This window comes from Felis catus, chromosome F1, assembly GCF_018350175.1.
Source record: "Felis catus isolate Fca126 chromosome F1, F.catus_Fca126_mat1.0, whole genome shotgun sequence".
Classification (NCBI taxonomy): Eukaryota; Metazoa; Chordata; class Mammalia; order Carnivora; family Felidae; genus Felis; species Felis catus.
Window position 1 is genome coordinate 9676188 of NC_058384.1, and position 18819 is coordinate 9695006.

General features: G+C 45.5%; 1 protein-coding gene and 1 long non-coding RNA gene across 11 annotated transcripts in view; one reads left to right on the forward strand and one right to left on the reverse strand.

Annotated features, from left to right (window-relative positions):
* The window catches only part of ILDR2 (immunoglobulin like domain containing receptor 2), a 69921-nt gene that overhangs the window by 25466 nt on the left and 25636 nt on the right, over positions 1-18819 (reverse strand). For 8 of the 10 annotated variants that reach the window (XM_045049435.1, XM_045049430.1, XM_023248048.2 and 5 more), the window contains exon 4: positions 1337-1393. The exons of the other annotated variants lie outside the window; for them this stretch is intronic. In XM_045049435.1, the coding sequence (XP_044905370.1) occupies positions 1337-1393 (57 nt within the window). The remainder of the gene's footprint in view (positions 1-1336; positions 1394-18819) is intronic. 10 annotated transcript variants of the gene reach the window in all.
* LOC111558422 lies at positions 9591-17766 on the forward strand. The gene is made up of 5 exons (XR_002739320.2): positions 9591-9745; positions 9877-10187; positions 12216-12353; positions 17274-17359; positions 17498-17766. It is a non-coding gene; the product is annotated as an uncharacterized LOC111558422 (long non-coding RNA).

An 18819-nucleotide genomic window follows, 5' to 3' on the forward strand; every position in this document is an offset into this window, starting at 1 on the left:
TAACATTCTGTCTCTGGAGACAGATATGAGCTCTGAGGATTAGATGAGTGTTGTGGCATGGAGGCTACAACGGTCTTGGGTCAAGCAGTCAAAGATAAAGGCCTGGCAGGTTACCCTGGAGAAACAAAAAAATGTTATCCACGCAAGGATTCTTGGAGGCAAAAGGGAGGGATATTCAAGGGACCAGGACCAGATATGAAAAATACAGTAACTCTTTCCTGGGACTGGGGGAACATAACATCTAGTTTGAAGCGATGCTTCGTAACATTGTATGTGTATGTTTGCGGGTGATGAACAAACGAGTACAAGCTGACAGCACTCTGGATAAGGGGGATCACAAAGAGATATCTATTTGTGTCCCTGGGGTCAACATCAACAGGAAGCATGTTTATATTTGGGTTGGCCAGCTAACGGCAAAACAGGAGAATTCGTGGAAGAATAATTAGTGAAATTCACCTGTGAAGACTTTGGATGTTTTAAAAGCTGAATAAAGTCAAAACCTATGGCCGGGAATAGTCTGTATCTCTCTGTTGCTCCCAACTATTATGCAGCTCTCAACCCTTTGGCAGTAGCCCTCCAAAGCAAGAATGAAGCATAGTCTTTAGTATTCTCTGAGTTTGGATATGTCCTTTCCCGTAGTTCATTCCCGTTTCTCATGGAACCTCCTTCCATTACGGACTATAGTGTTGCACTGAACGGATCCTGGCTGTCTAGGCTGGTGCATTCAACTTAAGCTATATAAAATGACAGAGCTGTGCATCTGGGGTTTCCCTGACATATGGTCCATGGATCCCAGGGACTTACGGGGCCCAAGGAGCCCCTGAAATTGTATACAAAGCAATGTAGGTCTGTAAGTATGTGCTTTTCAAGGAAGGAGGGGTGTACTGACTTCATAAGGTTTGAAAAACTGTTTTGGTAAAGTTACAAAACGCAATTCAGAGTAACATGGTCATACACTAATGAATGGGTAAACATATAACTTAGGGAATAAGGAAATGCAGATAAATAATTACTTTGTTAGGGATACTTCTAGCTGCCTGGGGACAGCTGAGATGCTGAATGGTTATGGAGTTTGCCAAAGAGCCTGCACACCTGACACTGAAGGACTGGGTCCCCCTTGCAGCTTATTTTTAATCATTATCCTTTTAGGACCTACTAATGGAAGAAATACAATCTAAAGGCTCTTCCATTGGGCTCAGTTCATCCTGGAAAAGGACACAGAAATAACACAGACAAATGCGCAAACAAATTAAAGGAACAATTAGCGACTAATGCAGAAGCAAGACAGACGGAGTGACAGCAAATTAAGCAAATAAAGAGTTAAATGAGTGAATACCTGGCATAATCTCCACAGCAAAACTGGGCAAGAGATCAGCAAGCAGCCCTGTCCTGCCTGGAAGAGGTGGAAGGAAAAGAAGAAGGAAAGAGGTTACTCCAAAGGAAAATACGGCTTGAAGGCTGGCTCCACGTGGCGCCGTCCCTACACCAGGGCCACGGACCCACGCTCCTTGGGGTAGGAGAGGCAAGTCGCCGAGGCGGGGCTTAGTCAAGAGAATAACTTTCTCCATCACTCTTTGGCAGCCATCTAAGTGAACTCTGCACCTAAACCAGATGGAAGCAGAAACAGAACTTTCTCTCCAACTATTTATAGAAGGAGGAAATTCTCTGCTTCAAATATGAAAAACCCTGCTTGAGCAGACTGACACATACCATCTCCATTCATTTATACATTCTTCTCCACACATTTTATTGGAAAGTCAAACCCATCTGTATCCAAACGTTCAACCTACATTTTCATACATCCATACACAGTCCTATGTCCATATAAAAACAAAAGTACATATTTGGTTTTAACTCAGAATTGTCTCACTACATGTTCTATTTATAGCCTAAAGATGTTTCAATGATTAAAATGTTCAAAGGCGAGGAAAAGATAAAGCTAGATGAGTTACACGCTCTTCTACACTCCTTCTGGTTTCAGAAATACTCTATACATATGTATATGGTATGGATTTTCCATATGGGACCCACAGCTGGCGTTGTATGAACCCAAGTGCCTTCTGCATGGTTCGGCATACGAGCTTAAGAGCCGGCTGGTGTCAGAACAGGCGCCCCCTCGGGGTTCTGGGAGGCAAAGAGCTACGCAGGAACCAAGACTGTAGAGGATGTGGGGGAGGGGGTTAGTCCTTTTAAATACTAGCCTGATTTAGGGGCGCCTGGGTGGCTCAGTAAGTTAAGCATCTGACTCTTGGTTTCAGCGCAGGTCACGATCTCACGGGTCGTGAGTCCGAGCCCCACATCGGGCTCTGCGCTGACAGTGTTGAGGTTGCTTGGGATTCTCTGCCCCTCCCTCTCTCTGCCCTTCCCTCTCTGCCCCTCCCCCGCTCATGCTGTCTCATGAACCTTACCATGTTCTCATATCAACGTAAATATAAAGGCCCTTCTGCACCTGTACCAGATGTTTCTACCCCACGGAAGCCTTGCTAATAAACAAGTCTTGCATTATGAAACGACTGGCAAACTGCCCTCCTTTCCGACTTCTAATGGCAAAAAGTCGCCGTGGTACCACTTAAGCACGCAACTGAATCTTACTTCGCTTACGCGCAGAACACATGCCTCTAGAACGGCTCTATCCACTAGGAATATAATGTGAGCGACAGGTAATTTTTAGCTTTTCTAGTCATCACATCACAGAGTAAAAAAAGAAATTAATTGAATACTATATTTTACTCATACCAGCACTTCAAAGGCTCAGCAGCCACACGTCACTGCTGAACACACAGGTTTAGGGGTCTGTTTCGTGCATGTGGAGTGGGCCCATTTAGAAAACGAGTTTATTGAGGTGCATCAGAGAAAAAATTACCCACGTGCAGTTTATATTTTCAATCGAAAGGTTTATCATGATCGGTCACTGGTCCCCGCCTCCGTCAAACTACTCTATGGAAAAGAAGGTCTGACAAAAGTCAAAGAAAAAGGAGTCCCTCCAGGACGCTGACTTTTTCTTGGCGCTCCCTAACTATACAAGGCCAACGGGGTAAAAGGTGCCCTGGCCATGTCTCCTGCTTGGGTAATGGTTCCTCATCTGAGAAATTCATTGGGACCACAATACATTCCAAGGGGAAGGAAGTCTAGAATGAAGTGACTTAGGCTAGCTCTGTTTTAGGTCTTGGCAAGAAAGGCTTCTTTCTATCTGTCTTTCCAGCTTGTGCAGCTGACCTGGTAAGGATGGTCTGCTGCTTGCGAGGTCTCTTGGAAGAACACACGAGAGCCAAGTGGGGCACTGGAGAAAGGTGTACCCTGAAGGAGACTTCTCAGGCTAGCCTTTGACCTAAGCCTTCCTGATAGGCTAAGAGGTGCCTCTAAGACTCACGTGTGGTCTAGGATGGGATACCAGACAGGAATTTGGGGCCAAATTCTGAGCAAGTGATTCATAGCATGCACTGGTCTCATCTGGAGTGTTCTGTGTACAAATATCCCTTGGAATCCCTTGTTGGAAACTCAACAAAGAAACAGCTGGTCAAGGACTGGGGAATTTGGGATGTTGGCCATCTCTTGAAGACATAATTAATATTAATTACCAGCCAATAATTGATCAAAAAGTCAATATACAATGTTTTTCACAAGCTAGTTATGGGATGCTTACTTAATGGTGGCTTAAAAAAAAATCCAGAGGTGCCTGGGTGGCTCAGCCGGTTAAGCACCTGACTTCGACTCAGGTCAAGATCTCCCTGTTCCTGAGTTCGCGCCCTGCATCGAGCTCTGTGCTGACAGCTCAGAGCCTGGAGCCTGTTTCAGATTCTCTGTCTCCCTCTTGCTCTCTGCCCCTCCCCCGCTCACACTCTGTCTCTGTCCCTCAAAAATAAACATTAAAAGATGGTTTTAAAATCCAGACAATTAGCACTTCTGAATGTATCTCTTATTGTACCTAATAAAATGAGAAGCTTTTCTTGGGTCTACTCTTAAGCTCTCAAGCTTACCAATGTTTTAAACATCTCTAGATACGCTGTAGCCCATAATTAACTACATTTATAAAAGAAATGTTCTTGATGATATAAACTACCAACTTGTACACTCACAGGAAATTAGCCGTGTGATAATTATTAACTATAAAAAATCTATGTATTCAAGGAAAATATGGTGCTTATACTTATTATATAGAAGACATTATATTGGAGAAAGCAGTGAACTGGGAATCAGGGTACTTAGGGCACCTTTGCCATTAGTTTACTTGGTGTCTATAGGCAAATTACTTCCTCTTTCTAGGTCTCAGTTTTCTCATTAATCAAATGAGGTGACTGAATAAAGTGATCTATAAATAGGGAGACTATATATCCTCGTTTGTGCCTGTTGCACCTGTGTAAATACTAATAGCACTACTTTTTATTCTCTAAGTGTCTTATCTTGGACGATTAATTCTATGATCACCCAGCCTACAATATTCTTGGTTCTCAAATCTGATACTTAGAGATTAGAGTTGCAAACTCGGCTCTGTATGTTTACAGGGACAGCAGGTAACACAAGTAAATGCAGCCAGCCGAATGTAATACGAGGTGTAGCAAATAGCAGATTATATGTCTCTAGAGGCTGCTCCTACTCAAGTCTGGCCAATCGCTGCCCCACAGGAATGTGTCTTCACGGTTGCGGGTCTTCCTATTTTTCAAGATTAGCCAGACCCCAGGTTTTTGTGTGAAATACCTGCATTTTCAGTGTTGGCGATTGATCCATAGGTATTTTTTTTTTCAACGTTTATTTATTTTTTTTGGGACAGAGAGAGACAGAGCATGAACGGGGGAGGGGCAGAGAGAGAGGGAGACACAGAATCGGAAACAGGCTCCAGGCTCTGACCCATCAGCCCAGAGCCTGACGCGGGGCTCAAACTCACGGACCGCGAGATCGTGACCTGGCTGAAGTCGGACGCTTAACCGACTGAGCCACCCAGGCGCCCCGATCCATAGGTATTTTTTTAAACACTGGACAAGCCATACAAAGCATGTTTGGGGGCTGTATGGAGCCCAGAGATCACACACTTGCAACCACTGATGGGCCTATATAAACCAAAATATTTATGAGCAGGTAAAATACAAAAGCTGGATTTCCCCATAGGCTGGTGTTCTGACATTGTCTCTACACCGAGAATGTCAGCGAATATAATCTCCAGGAACCTATGTTCAAGCTAAAATCTGTAAGCAACAGGACTACACACAAAATTGTGTGCCTTTCTTATTTCTGGGGACCCGGAATGGGCATCGTGGAGAAATAATGGAGAGATTTTCATTTCTAGATTTTTTTTTTTTACATTTGTAACAAAAAAAATTAAGGATACGGTGGTCACAGAAATATGGACAGGAGAGTCAGAAAACTTGTCACTCCAACCGAAAGACACACATCGAGCTTCTCATTCTCCCTAAGGCAACAACCAATAGCTGATGCTTCAGAAGAAGATGAAGCTTTCCCATAATGCACCTGTGTAGCGCTTAGCCCCAGGATGGCGTGGGTGACAGAGTCTTGCCATAGTTGGTGGAATTAAATGTCCTCAGAATTCGGGACCCAGTAGGAGCTTTGGGGGTAGCAGACACTATGACTGTATCATGTCGACAGCAGACAGAGTGCAAAGCTCTCCGGCTTTTATACCACACTTACATTTTATTGGGACTAAAGGCATTTTTAAAAGTAGATTTATGCTAGGATAATCTATTTCTGAAAACCATTTGCTTCCAGCTTCTTGCCTAACAATTTCTAAGAAATGCTGTTGCCAGTTAGAAACGTTCTATCTTTTCTTCCTATTCTACCACATCCACTGAAGGTCTGATCTTAGAAAGTCCAAACAATTGCAGTAAATACTTTCCAGATTTCAGTAGCTCTTTACCAACACTTGTGAATCATTGCTATTCTTCCAGGATTCAGTTGAAGAGGGGCAATTAGAAGTCACTTTAATGTCTGAGGAGAGGACAGAAAGCAGACCCTGCAAACGGAAGGCCACAGTTATGCTTTTCAAACCACAGCTCAAACTATCAGGAGAAAATACAGTTTTGATGTAAGCACTCAAACAGTTTTCCCCAAACCTTGCAGCATCCATTACTTTTAAGAAATTTCCACATGAATAGACCAAACAAATTAGGCATGCTAACAGTTGGTACATGCACACACACACATACACACACACACACACACACACACACACACACACACACACACACACACACAAGCGTCGGCTTCGTACAAAACCATCAATAAGTTTCTAGCCAAAAACATTCACATGCTTTCGGTTGACTGATCAGGGCAGGAACATGCATTGTGAATCAAACGGCCTCTGTACCTGACCCGTACAATTCCCATCTCGGCTGTGTTCTGCCATTGACACAGTGAAGTCATCCCCAACTCTCTTTGTACGTATTCCTGAGAACCTGCTCACCTCTGGAATGTCTCCAGGTCATTCATTCACCATTCAGTCAACCCAAAAATGTGTCCTGTGCCAGGTGGGGACACAGAGGAATAGACATGAACCCTGTGCTGGGGAGGCTCGCCGACTGCATGCAGCTTGTCTAACAGCGTCAGCTTAAGAACTCCATTTTAGTCACCTGCTTCTGTTTCACAAAGCGTCCTAAGGTCAAAGCGCCTTCCTCCTGCCAAATCCAATTCTCATCAGGTTTTTTTTTTCTTTTTTTACATTTTTGACATCAAGTTCCACCTAGTACGAGGCCGTTCCCCAGAGACACAGCCTTTGCCTGGTTTCCCACTTCTCGTCTACTCGTGGCGTTATCTTTGCACATTTCACAACACGGTCCCAGTGACATTTCCCCAAGGTTCAAATGCTTCGTTTCTCGGTAAACCAGTCTCCTCAAGGCGGGATTTACTTACCTTCTTTACTCACATAACCAGCTAATACACTTCTCAATCTCCTGCTTTGTTCAAACCCTTGCCACGCACAGTCTACAAGACTCTGAAATCTGTTGCGACAGAGCCCTGGAAGAATGCTGCACTGGGAGGAACCTCCATGCTCCTAAGGACCACTGTGCACACCTACAAGAGAGCCCTCGTGGCTCTGGACTGCAGCGACACCTTTACGTGCGCCTCCGCTAACAGGACGGGTACCCCTCGGGGGCAGAGACTGTGTTCTGTGTTTGACACCCTGAGCAGCCCTCCTCACCCATCAGGACCTTGCAACGTTTCCAGCAGCAAATCCCCATTGTCTGGTACGCTGAGTTTCTGGCTGGACTTCTGGTTCACTGCTCATGAGAGTGCTTTTTGTCCCAGATGGAAACAGGCTTTTAATAAGAACACGAAGGAAACATTCATTCATTCATTAAGCGCTATTCTATGCACTGGAGAATGTTTAGCGCCTCTGGACTCAGGGCTCAATGCCACTAGTGTCCTCTAGTCCTTGAACGTCCCCAAAGGCCATCTTGCTATCTGGGAGGACTGAAGCACAACCCCACCGGACAAGTTGACAACTATCAGGCTATGTTGTTTGAAAGGCAGTCGTTACAGAGAGATCCAACATGCATACAAAGTTTAGCCAAAAAAGCCGTCTTTGTCTCTACCTTTAAAACTTAAATCTAAGCTCTGATTAGTCCAAACCTTCAAAATGCAATGGAAGGTACCGAAATTCTGGATTTAGGACAAATTTGTTTTCAGATCCCATATCTGCCATTCAATTACTTGCTGACAACGGAAGGTTGTCATGCGCTGGAACCTACCAAAAGGAGGAAAAACAACACTTCCTTCCTACTTACGATGTCACCAAGACTGACAGCACGGTTATCTTCGTTCATTCCTTTGAACTTACTACCTCGGAGTCCTCCTCCGGTTTGCCAATATTCCATACTAATGAACTTTCTGCTCGGGACAATCTAGAACACTTTCCTTCCCCAGTGCCTGTGACTGCCTTCTTCTCCCTTCTGTTTAATGCACCTCTGGGCTTCATCCCATTTCTGAGCTTCCCGAACATGCCCCAGATCCATTTTCAGAGACCAGGGTGACCCACCCCCCTGGTCTCTCAGCTCCTGACCATCCAAAATGTTTCTCTCCTAAGGCTTTTAGGAGAGCAGATGGCTTTCTCTGGCCCTCTCAAGTGTAAAGTTGTTTCTATGGCTATTTGGAATCCCAAATAGACTGGAAATTTCCCAAGTGCACACACATCCCTGCTTTTATTCTATATTCCCATAGCAACCATGCATCCGATAAATATAATTTATGATTATCCATCAGAAATGTGGGTATAGTTTTCCTTCTTTTACATATATTTATAAACTGTATTTAAGCATTTCGTGCGTGTACTTTTTTCTTTTTATATCTTTTACATTTCAGGTCACTTTAAACCACAGTGAATAATTCTGACAGCGAATTCTCTCCACAAAATGACTAGTATTGGACCGTCTGCAATTAACTGCCAATAAATGCTTCCGGGTTTTTGGCAGTGATTAGAAGCTTGGCCTAAGGCACTGACTTCTTCTATTCACACAGATTCTAGAATTAGGTTTTACAGCTAGAAAGAATCTCAGAGGTCATCGAATCCATCACCCTCTCCGTGTTTTCAGGAAACTGAGGCTCAGAGAGGTTAAGAACCGTACTCAAAGTCGCGCGGCTAATAATCGAACCAGAAGAAACTGGACCTACTCATCCCCATTCCAGTATTTTTTCCCCAATATCTCATTCCCCCTCAAGCTTTGCTTAGCCTTACTTTAGAAATGTACAGCAACAGCTTTCTAGTCTCCTAGTATTTGCAGGCAGCAACCCTGAAACTTCTGTTTGTGGCATTATTGCTCCACTTACATAATTAAAGTATAATTTTTGGATGTAGGAAATGCTAGAGATGGCTAAAATGTTCAGCATCTTTTCAAGTCGTGACCAGAGAGTGATTACTGAATACATCGTAATGCAGTATGAGCTAATTAAAAGGCATTCACCATTCCGCCACAAACTAATAAACAATAATAAAAACGACTGCAAAGCACTCTGCCTTTGCCAAGTGCTACAGTGAACCAGTTCCCTGCCCCCAGAGAGGGAAGAGATGCCAAGTATTATTAGTAATCTAGCGTGCACAACTTGGCCTGAGATGAAGTGCAGAAGGCGGCTGGATTTGACTCCGAAACGACCCGGGGCAGGGTGGGATTTAATGGAAGAAGGGAACGGGCTTCCTCGGTACCCAGTGTGATTTTCTGAGCTCACCGGGCTCCATCCAACAGGCTGGCAGAGGGAACTTAAATACAAAGGTGCTCAAAATGGCCACTTTCCTCAACCCCCAAAGCCCTGATGGTCTGAAGCAGACACGGAGGGCCCCACTCCTTGTGGGTCTTGGGCGGTGGGGGTCTCTGCCCTTTCCTCTCAGCGTTGAGGGGCTTCCACCTGGGGGCAGTTCCCAGACCAAAGTCCAGACACCGCCGGCGTGTGAACGCGAACCTGCACCCTTGAATGGCAGCAGCTGGCTCTGGAGAAAAATGCAACGACTGTTTTCTTGCCCGGCTTTCAGGGGCCGCAGTTCTTTCTTGGCCGGGCTGAGCCGATTTCTCGGTGACGCCCACTCCCCCGCGGCCCCCGGGGCCTCCCCTCTGCGGGCCCGTCCCCGCCCTCCCGCCCGCGCCCGCGCCCGCGCCCGGGGCCCAGAGACGACAATGAAGCTGGCGGGCTGACCCAGCTGCTTCAGCTCGCGCCCGGGTAACCACGGCAACCGCAGGCTTCAGGAATGCGCGCTAATTGAAGGCCGAGTTTCCTCCCACAGTGATGAGCAACAAGTGAAGCAAAAATAGTGAGGCGGGATGAAGGCTGCGAGGGAGCAGGGGGTGGAGGGGAGAGCAGGCGCGGCGCGGGACTGGGTGGCTGGGGACGGGGGAAGGCAAAGGGCGCCCTGAGACCTCGTCTGTTCTCTTCGCCACCCAGGGTCGTGAAGAGCTAAGTGGACGCCCTTTACCCTTCAGACATCTTGGCGCAAAATTGTCAGTGAACAGTCCTTAACCATCTCTGTGCTGGGCCCCTTTGATCGGTCCTGGTAAATGAATGGCGATGCGTACATCCCTGGGACCCCACAAATGAGACGCCAACTAGCAGCGAGGGTCCGGCAGGTGAAGGAAGGAGCCGACCCTCATTTGTCCCCAGTTTCCCTGGATCTTCTGTTCTGTTCTCTTCAACCGAAAGGAGAACCTTCAAGGCGGTCACATTTATGGGGCGACCATGATACCAGTTTGGGCAGTGTAAGTTTATGCCTGTTGTCTTGAGATAAATTATTAAAAGTTTCCCCTTTTCCCTCTCAAGGATCCTGATTTGGACAGTAAATTATGAAGTCACCCTGTCTAAAGCCTTTCTAGAGCCATCCAGAGCCTAATCCAAGTCAGGCGTTTCCCCAGACCCCTCCAGACTTCAGCGAGTGGCCTGTGTGCTGTACTCCTTGCGTTCAGGCACTAAACGCCGTGTAATTAACTCGGGGCCATCCACTGAGAAATAGGGGCTTCCAAAACAACCAAAATAGAGCAACCAAAACATAGCATGCTGGGACAGAATGTCCTGAAATCCACTAGCGCCAAGATTCCCACGGGGCTGATTGGGGTCACCACTGGCAAGGCATTGCCCAAATGTCATTGAGGAACCGTGAATCTATTAGTAATAGGATTGCCAATGCACAGATGGCTCATTAAAGCCTCTGCCTATGGAATGGGCTAAAGGGAAATCAGCTCTTCTAGCAGGAGCCCCGGATCGCACAACTCCCTGCAGAGCGTTCCCTCAGATCAAGCATTGCACCAGCAATGAAATGTGAGGGGTGGGAACAGGTGGGAGTTCTTATTTATCATGTGCCATTTAATCCTCACGATAGACCTTCCACGTAGCTTTTATTACCCCTTCCCCATTTTTACAGATGAGGAAACCGAGGCTCAAAACCGAGGCTCATTAACATGGACTTACCCAAGGTTATATGGCTGCACTGCATCCAGGGGTATCTGACCCCGAAGCTCTTCACAACAGACCTTGCCAAGTATCCACATGGACCTTGGGTCAAGATCAGGGTTTTGCCACATTGGCACTATGGCCATTTGGGGCCACGTAATTGTGTGTAGGAGGGCTGTCCTGTGCACTTAGCAGCCTCCTTGGCTCCTACCCACTAGATGCCATAGCACCCCGTACGTTGTGACAACCAAAATGTTTCTAGACACTGCCAAATGTCTCCTGGGGGGCAAAATAGCACCCTGTTGCGAACCAATAGCCTAGATACTTAATATCAAATACAGTCTTAACCTTTTCTCATATTCTCTAATTGCTTCAGAAATACAATATTCATCTTTATCAAAAGACTGTAATTTTTATAGGGACAAGATGGTGTCATTTATTTACTCTGTATCCTTACTGTGCTAGGGACATAGTATGCAGAAAAGACTAGTTAAATGTAAATCATAATTTCAATGTAAACCATACTTGAAGCAAAACTAACTCTACTGCATGGTGCCTATCATACAGCAAGGGTGCGATTTTGCACCAGAGAGGTCTAAAGGCCATAGGAGGCTTTCGGCAAAGAGTAAAAGGCGTGATCCCAATTCTTTGGAGCAACCACCACCCCCATTCCACTGCTCCTACAGTAGAATGGTTGTTACTCATGGTCGTTAACCAGAATCATATTCTAGTTGATGCCTGGCTAACTTTCTAGTTCATCCCCCAGAGGCATCTAGGTATGCTCAGGGCAGAGCAGGCTAGGGCTAGGACAGAGACCTGGGAAAAGAGGCAATGGGGATGAAGCCTAAAGAGCTCACTTCTCATTAGTTCTCTGGCTCTCCTTCCACGGGACCTGGCACGGTTATCTTGGCTCTTCTGGATATCTGAAGGCACAGGTGTCCACTGAAGATAGAAAAGATGGCTCCGCCCCCCTGGTAGAATCAAGTTCACTTGAGGTCTTTCATGCGCGGCCAAGATAAGTGAGGTATAACTGAGTCTACAAATGAAAATGTGGGCACGGCCCGAACCCAGAGATGTTCCAGAGGAGTCACCCCCAGATTTATGGCTAGAGTGTGGTTCTGTAATTAATTCCTTCTCTCCTTTCTGCCAGGAGTAAACTTTTTCTTTCTTCTCCCCCAATTCTTTTTCCCTCTTCTTCTGTTTGTAAATCTTGGAGAGAAACAGCAGCAGCCACTCGGAGGGATCAAAGTTTTAGCAAGCAACAAAGACCTCCAAGGAGGCTGTTGCCATGGGAACCCTGGGAGCTGAAGCCCTTTTAATCGGCAAATCTCCTTGGTTAGCAGCACCAGGCTGGGGCTGGCAAAGAGGAAGAGAAGGAGGAGGAGGAACCTTGGCAACAAGTAGCCTTTCTTAACAGCCAGAACGTCACAGCGGTGGCAACACAATAGGATTCAGATTGAGGCGGCATTGACACCGGGGTGAGTGCTAGAGCATTTCTGCTCAGGCTTAGAAACACCTGTCCAAATCCCTAAGGTCAATGGCAAGTTCTGAGATGTCCCCTCCCAAGAATTCCCTGATTTCTGATTATGTTTTTTTTTTTTTTTAAGTTTATTTATTTATTTTTGAGAGAGACAGAGAGAGTGAGCTGAGCAGGAGAGGGGCAGAGAGAGAGGGGGAGAGAGAGAATGTCAAGCATGTTCCTCACTGTCGGTGCAGAGCCAGATGTGGGGCCCGAACTCACAAATCATGAGATCGTGACCTGAGCTGAAACCAAGAGTCAGACGCATAACTGACTGAGCCACCCAGGTGCCCCTCTGATTGTGTTCTTAATGGTTTCTTTCTTTAAATGTTTATTTATTTATTTTGAGGGGGGGCAGTGAGAGGGAGAGAGAGAGAGAGAGAGAGAGAGAGAGAGAGAGAGAGGAGTGTGAGTGGGGGAGAGGAAGAGAGAGAGGGAGACAGAGAATCCCAAGCTGGCTCTGTCAGCACAGAGCCCAGCACAGGACTCAAGGGGCTTGAACTCATGAACCATGAGATCATGACCTGAGCCAAAACCAAGAGTGGGACACTTAACTGACTGAGCCAGCCAGGCACCCCTTAATGGCCTCTTAATACGAACAGGCTGGGGGCACCTGGATGGCTCAGTTAAGCATTCAACTTCGGCTCAGGTCGTGATTTCACGGTTCATGGGTTCAAGCCCCACACCGGGCTCTGTGCTGACAGTTCAGAGCCTGATGCCTGCTTCAGATTCTGTGTCTCCCTCTCTCTCTCTGCCCCTCCCCTGCTCATGCTCTCTCTCTCTCTCTCTCTCTCTCTCTCTCTCAAAAATAAATAAACATTTAAAAAGAATTTTTTTAAATACTAACAGCCTACAAGGTTTATTTTAGACCACAGTAACAATTTCAGGCACGGTGTTGTGAATAAGTTGATTTTATAAAAATTCATGTATGTCTGTTCCTTCACCCCTTGCCTAGGTAATATATGCTTGCACTTCTGAGTAAGTCACAGAAGGAGATGGAAGGAAAAATAGAAGCATGACAGAAAAACAAAGGTGACTCTGTGGCATTACCGTCACAGGGAAGAATCAATCCCAACTTAGCACCTCCTCACAAGGACCTGCTGGGAGCAAACCTATTTCTGGCTTCCTGGAATAGCAATGCATTTGGCCTGTGAAGAAGCCGAAATGGATGAATTCCACAAAATATTAACAGTGTTTGTTTTTGCCTGCCTTCTTCATTTGGAAACAACTGCCCAATTTCCCTTTAGGAAGCTACTCCTTTTCCCTTTTCCCTTCAACGCATACAGTTCAATGGGGACTGGTGGCCCGTTTGTATGCTCCTCTGCCAGAGCACAGCCACCCCCAGCAACAGGACTTCTGCCCGCCACTGCGAAGAATGGCACTTTGTCCTCCTGAGATGGAAGGCATTAAAGACCATTTAACTCTGGACCTGCTTGGGGCCACCTTTGCCCCAAACGGAGAGCCTGCCTGAGAATTAAGCTAACCCAGAGGAGACAGAGATTCTTTAAAATATAATCTGGGGGCAGTTGGGGGGCCCAGTCAGTTGAGTGACCAACTCTTGACTTCAGCCCAGGCTGACACCAGGGTCGTGGGGTCAAGCCCCACATTGGGCTCCGTGCTGAATGTGGAGCTTGCCTAAGATTCTCTCTCTCCTTCTCTCTCTGCCCCTCTCCCCTCTCCCCGGTCCAGAAGCAGGCGCTCTCTCTCAAATAAAATTTAAAAATTAAAAAGTAAATAAATAAGGGGAGTCTGAGTGATGCAGTCAGTTAAGTGTCCGACTCCTGATCTTGGCTCAGGTCACGATCTCAGAGTTTGTGGGTTCAAGCCCCTCATCAGGCCCTGCTCTGACGGTGCTTGGGATGGGGCCTACTTGGGATTCTCTCCTTCTCTCTGCCCCTCCCCTGCTTGTGCGCGCTCTTTCATTCTCTCTCAAAATAAATAAACTTAAAAAAAGTTTTTAAATAAATAAATGAAATACAATGTAATCCGAACATAGACATACTTGGACTTGGACTTACCAATTACCTAAGCCAAAAAAGTCCCCTAAGCCAGGTTAAGTGTCTATCCCTTGCAATCAAAAGAGTTCTGAAGAATACATTCATTAGCTGTGGATAGTGAGATTTTAGGAGACATTTTTTTCTTTTCTACATTTCTCTTCTGATTGAAATGCTTACAATACACACATATCATTTTTTCTAAAACGGAAACAATATTACAGCAAAACAAGACTGCGGTATTTTAGGCATCACCCTATATAGAGAATTAATTTTGCGATCTGTGGATCTTCTATTTTTTTAAAATTTTTTTTTAACGTTTTTATTTGTTTTTGAGAAGAGAGAGACAGAGCCTGAGTGGGGAGGGGTAGAGGGAGAGGGAGACCCAGAATCTGAAGCAGACTCCAGGCTCTGAGCCGTCAACACAAGAGTCTGATGCGGGGCTCGCACTCACAAGCCATGAGATCATCACCTGAGCTGAAGTCGGACACTCAACCGACTGAGCCACCCAGGCACCCCAGCAATCTGTGGATCCTTTAAATAAATCAAAATCCTAGAAAGGACTCTGAACGCGATCTCATTTACCCTAATATTCTAGACAAGAGAACCTGCTCAATGTTGAAAGCTCATCAGAGAGGGAGTTTCTGTCATTTCCTCCGCCAGCCATAATTTCCACAAGTTACCATTAGGAAAGTCTTCCTTAGCTTTAATCTGAACACCCCTTAGGTAATGTTCTCTTACTCTCTTCTCGGTCCAGAAGCAGGAGTGTTCATCCACCCATGTTTCCACAGGGGCCCTTTCCCTCACTTTTCTATTTGAAGGCACTTCAAAAACGAGCTACCACATGGGACGTCAGAAAGAAGGGGTCAGGCCCTCATGTTGTGCGTAGAGAGAAGGAAGAGCAAAGCAAGCTGCTTTTAGATTTTAAAATAATAACTTCTCTGCTTGAGCCTTCCTGAATGGTGAAGTCCTTTCCTGCCAGCTGGAGCTGCCCGAGGGAGCTTTACTTCTATCCAAATAGTGGCATGGTTCCAGGTTATAAACATCCTGTCCTTGCCACAGATCTTAGACCAATGTCTAATCTCAGGGTGGCAGGTTCCTGGACATTCCCTTCTTCTGTCTGCTGGTATGGCCCTATGATCCCAAACATCTAAATGTTTCTAAGGTACCTGGCACAGTCATCTCAAAGCACCCAAAACGCCAAGTGCGTTTCCAACTTCAGTATGACTTTACTTTCTGAGTCATCAAAAAGAGATTAAAGAACGTTCAGTATAGTTTTTGTGTTTAATGTTGAATCAGCGGTTGTCCTCCCATTTCTCTGAATCACTTGTCTTCAGATATTTCTGAAACCTCTGAAAGAAGCATCCAGAGCGATGGGTAGAGGGTTCAGATGTATGGGGAAAGGAGGGTGGGGTCACACTCAGGGAGAGGTATGCAATCCAGGCAATGGCAACTATGCCTTTGAAGTGAGTGCCTAGGTCAACGGTTATAGGCAGTTGCCCTTAGAAATAAAGTGAAATACGAAAGCTAATCTGGGACAAGTAAAAATGATTGCCCATGACCTCAAAGCAGCAATCACAATTTTTAAAACATGGTTTACGCAGGGGAGCATTCCATAGCTTCTTAATATACACAGGTCATGTGGTACTGTGGAAAGAGATGAGGCTAGGAATCAAAACATTTAGGTTTGAACATTAAAAAAACATTTTTTTAAAAGGGGGGGGCAGTGCCTGAGTGGCTCAGTCAGTTAAGTGGCCAACTCTTGATTTCTGCTCAGGTCGTGTTCATGAATTCAAGCCCTGCATCAGGCTCTGTGCTGACAGCACAGAGCCTGCTTGGTATTCTCTCTCTCTGCCCCTACCCTTCTTGTATGTTCTCTCTCTCTCTCTCTCTCTCTCTCTCTCTCTCTCTCTCTCTCTCAAAAATAAATAAGCATTTAAAAAATTTTTTTAAACATTTAGGTTTGATCATCAACACTGTTTGGTTTTTTTTTAACTGGGATGATTGTTATAAAACCTGAACATTAGGGGCGCCTGGGTGGCTCAGTCGGTTGAGCGCCGACTTCGGCTCAGGTCACGATCTCGCGGTCCATGAGTTCGAGCCCCGCATCGGGCCCCTGTGCTGACAGCTCAGAGCCCGGAGCCTGTTTCAGATTCTGTGTCTCCCTCTCTCTGACCCTCCCCCGTTCATGCTCCGTCTCTCTCTGTCTCAAAAATAAATGTTAAAAAAATTAAAAAAAAAAACCTGAACATTAATTTCTTCATTTGGAAAATGAGGAAAATAATACCTGCTATCCTACCTTATTACATGGTCATTATAGAAAAAATCTGTGAACTACAAATTATTATCAGTGTATGTTAATATTAGTATCATTAGGAAATGTATGTTAATATTAGTATCAGACAGAGTAATGGTATTACTTTGGTGGACATTTTTTTTTTTTTTTGGCATCTCACATCCATTCTTCTTTTGTAACAGTGCCTCAGTTTACTTTGGGGAATTAATTCTTCTCCATATCTGGATGGACGAGCTGCCAAGAGCCCCTGGTCTCCCAAAGCTAAGCACTGGACACCTGTCCAAACTGGGCCGACTAGACTCTCTCCTGAAACTGATTCTTGAGCTGGAAAATGCAAAACCAGAAAAAAACAATTGAATTGATTTTTTTTTTCTGGCTATGGAGCCCTAAAGACATTTTCTATTAATTCTTGCTACGTAGACCGTAGAGCATCTCTGGCACCACAAGGACTGTGCTGTGTTCACTAAAAAAGACTTTTACTTTTTTTCCTGGGGAAATACAAAGTAACAGCATAAGTGACCCATGTCACCGCCAGACCTGGCAGCTGAAAAGTCTCACATGACCTTTCTCACTCTCTCTTCCTAAGCAGCTGAGAGTCAATGTTTCCGGTACAGCTGAGCCAAACAAGGGAGAAGCTTAGAGTCCCATTCCACCACCTGGAAGGGAGCTACCCAGGTGAGTCTCCTAACCCACATTTGACTAGGACAAGAGGAAGTAACAGACTTCTGTAGTAAGAAGGGAGGTGTGACCGGGGGGGGGGGGGTGTTTTTACAGAAACTAACAAGTGTCACCCTCACATACTATCCTTTTCAGAGACGTTCCAGGCTTCCTTTCAGTTATGATACCCTTCCAACAAATTCTCTTCCCGCGGAAGTTGCTCACCTCCGTCGCTTTCAACCACATCCCTGATGGATCTATCACCAGTAACGATTTCAACAGCCAGATGAAGAATGATGACCAGTGAGATTAAACCATGTTATCTCACTTGGGACTGTATGCATTGATTGCACTGACCCTTTATAAAGCAACAAATATATACTCAGCACTGACTAACGTTTAAGAAGCATAAAGTATTAGGTACAGATTCTGCCCGTTTGTCACTAAATACAAAAAAACATTCACACCAGCCTCTTTATACCTGACACTCTGCGGGGCATTACAGATATGAAGACAAATGAGAGTTGGTCCTGTATCTGAAGACCACATGGTCCAGTGCTACTGAGAAGCTTCCAGTGTTGTGGGAGAAATCAAGACGAGTACGCATGCAGTACCAGGGTTACTACTCACACGAGGTAAAACTAGAAATATAAGACTGACAGCCTCTGTCCTTGGCCCTTTCCACTTTATAAAATCTTCCCGGGTGACTCATCTACTCTTTCATGGTTCTGATTATCACTCAGGATTCTCAAATCTGTCTTCTCGGATCCTGGCTTCTCCACTGAGTTCCAGACCTACGTTTCTAGTCAGCAAGACATCCGTACCTTGGTTCCCATAGGCCTCTTGTTCAACTTGTCGAGAACCAAAGTCATTCTCCCGCCTCCCCAACCTGGTTTCCAACCTGTGTCCTCTCTTAGTTGATGGAACACCTGCCTACCCAGCTAGCTAGAAATCATGGTATCCTTTTGACTCCTCCCTCTCTCCTCTCTCCTCTCTCCTTTTATACATTAGTCACCAAGATCCGTCACCTTCCACCTCAGAAATGCTTCTGTGTTGTTCTCAATTCACTGCTCTGGTTCAGAATCTCCTATGCTTTCATCCCCACTGCCGCAGCACTCCCAGGGCCCATCCTTCTGTTCTAGCATTCCTTTTGCGTTGTCTACACTGCTGCTAATTATAGTTTTGACCCTAAAATCTCACTTCATTCTTCTTAGTATTTCTTTACCGGATCCCCAAAGTCTTCAGGATGAAGTCCAAACTTCTTAGTCTGACATAGAAGACGCTTCACAACTGTGCTCGGTCAACTTTCCCACTTTGTGAGTATGGTGAGAAAAATAAACTCAACTTTGCCTCTAATTGACCCCTTTAACTCATCTCTCCTTACTGATGGGTCATCTGAAATTCCAACCAGCTTTCTGCTCCCCACTTTGTGACCATCTCCAAGGAAAGCTACTTTCAACTCTTTCCAGGCACCATCA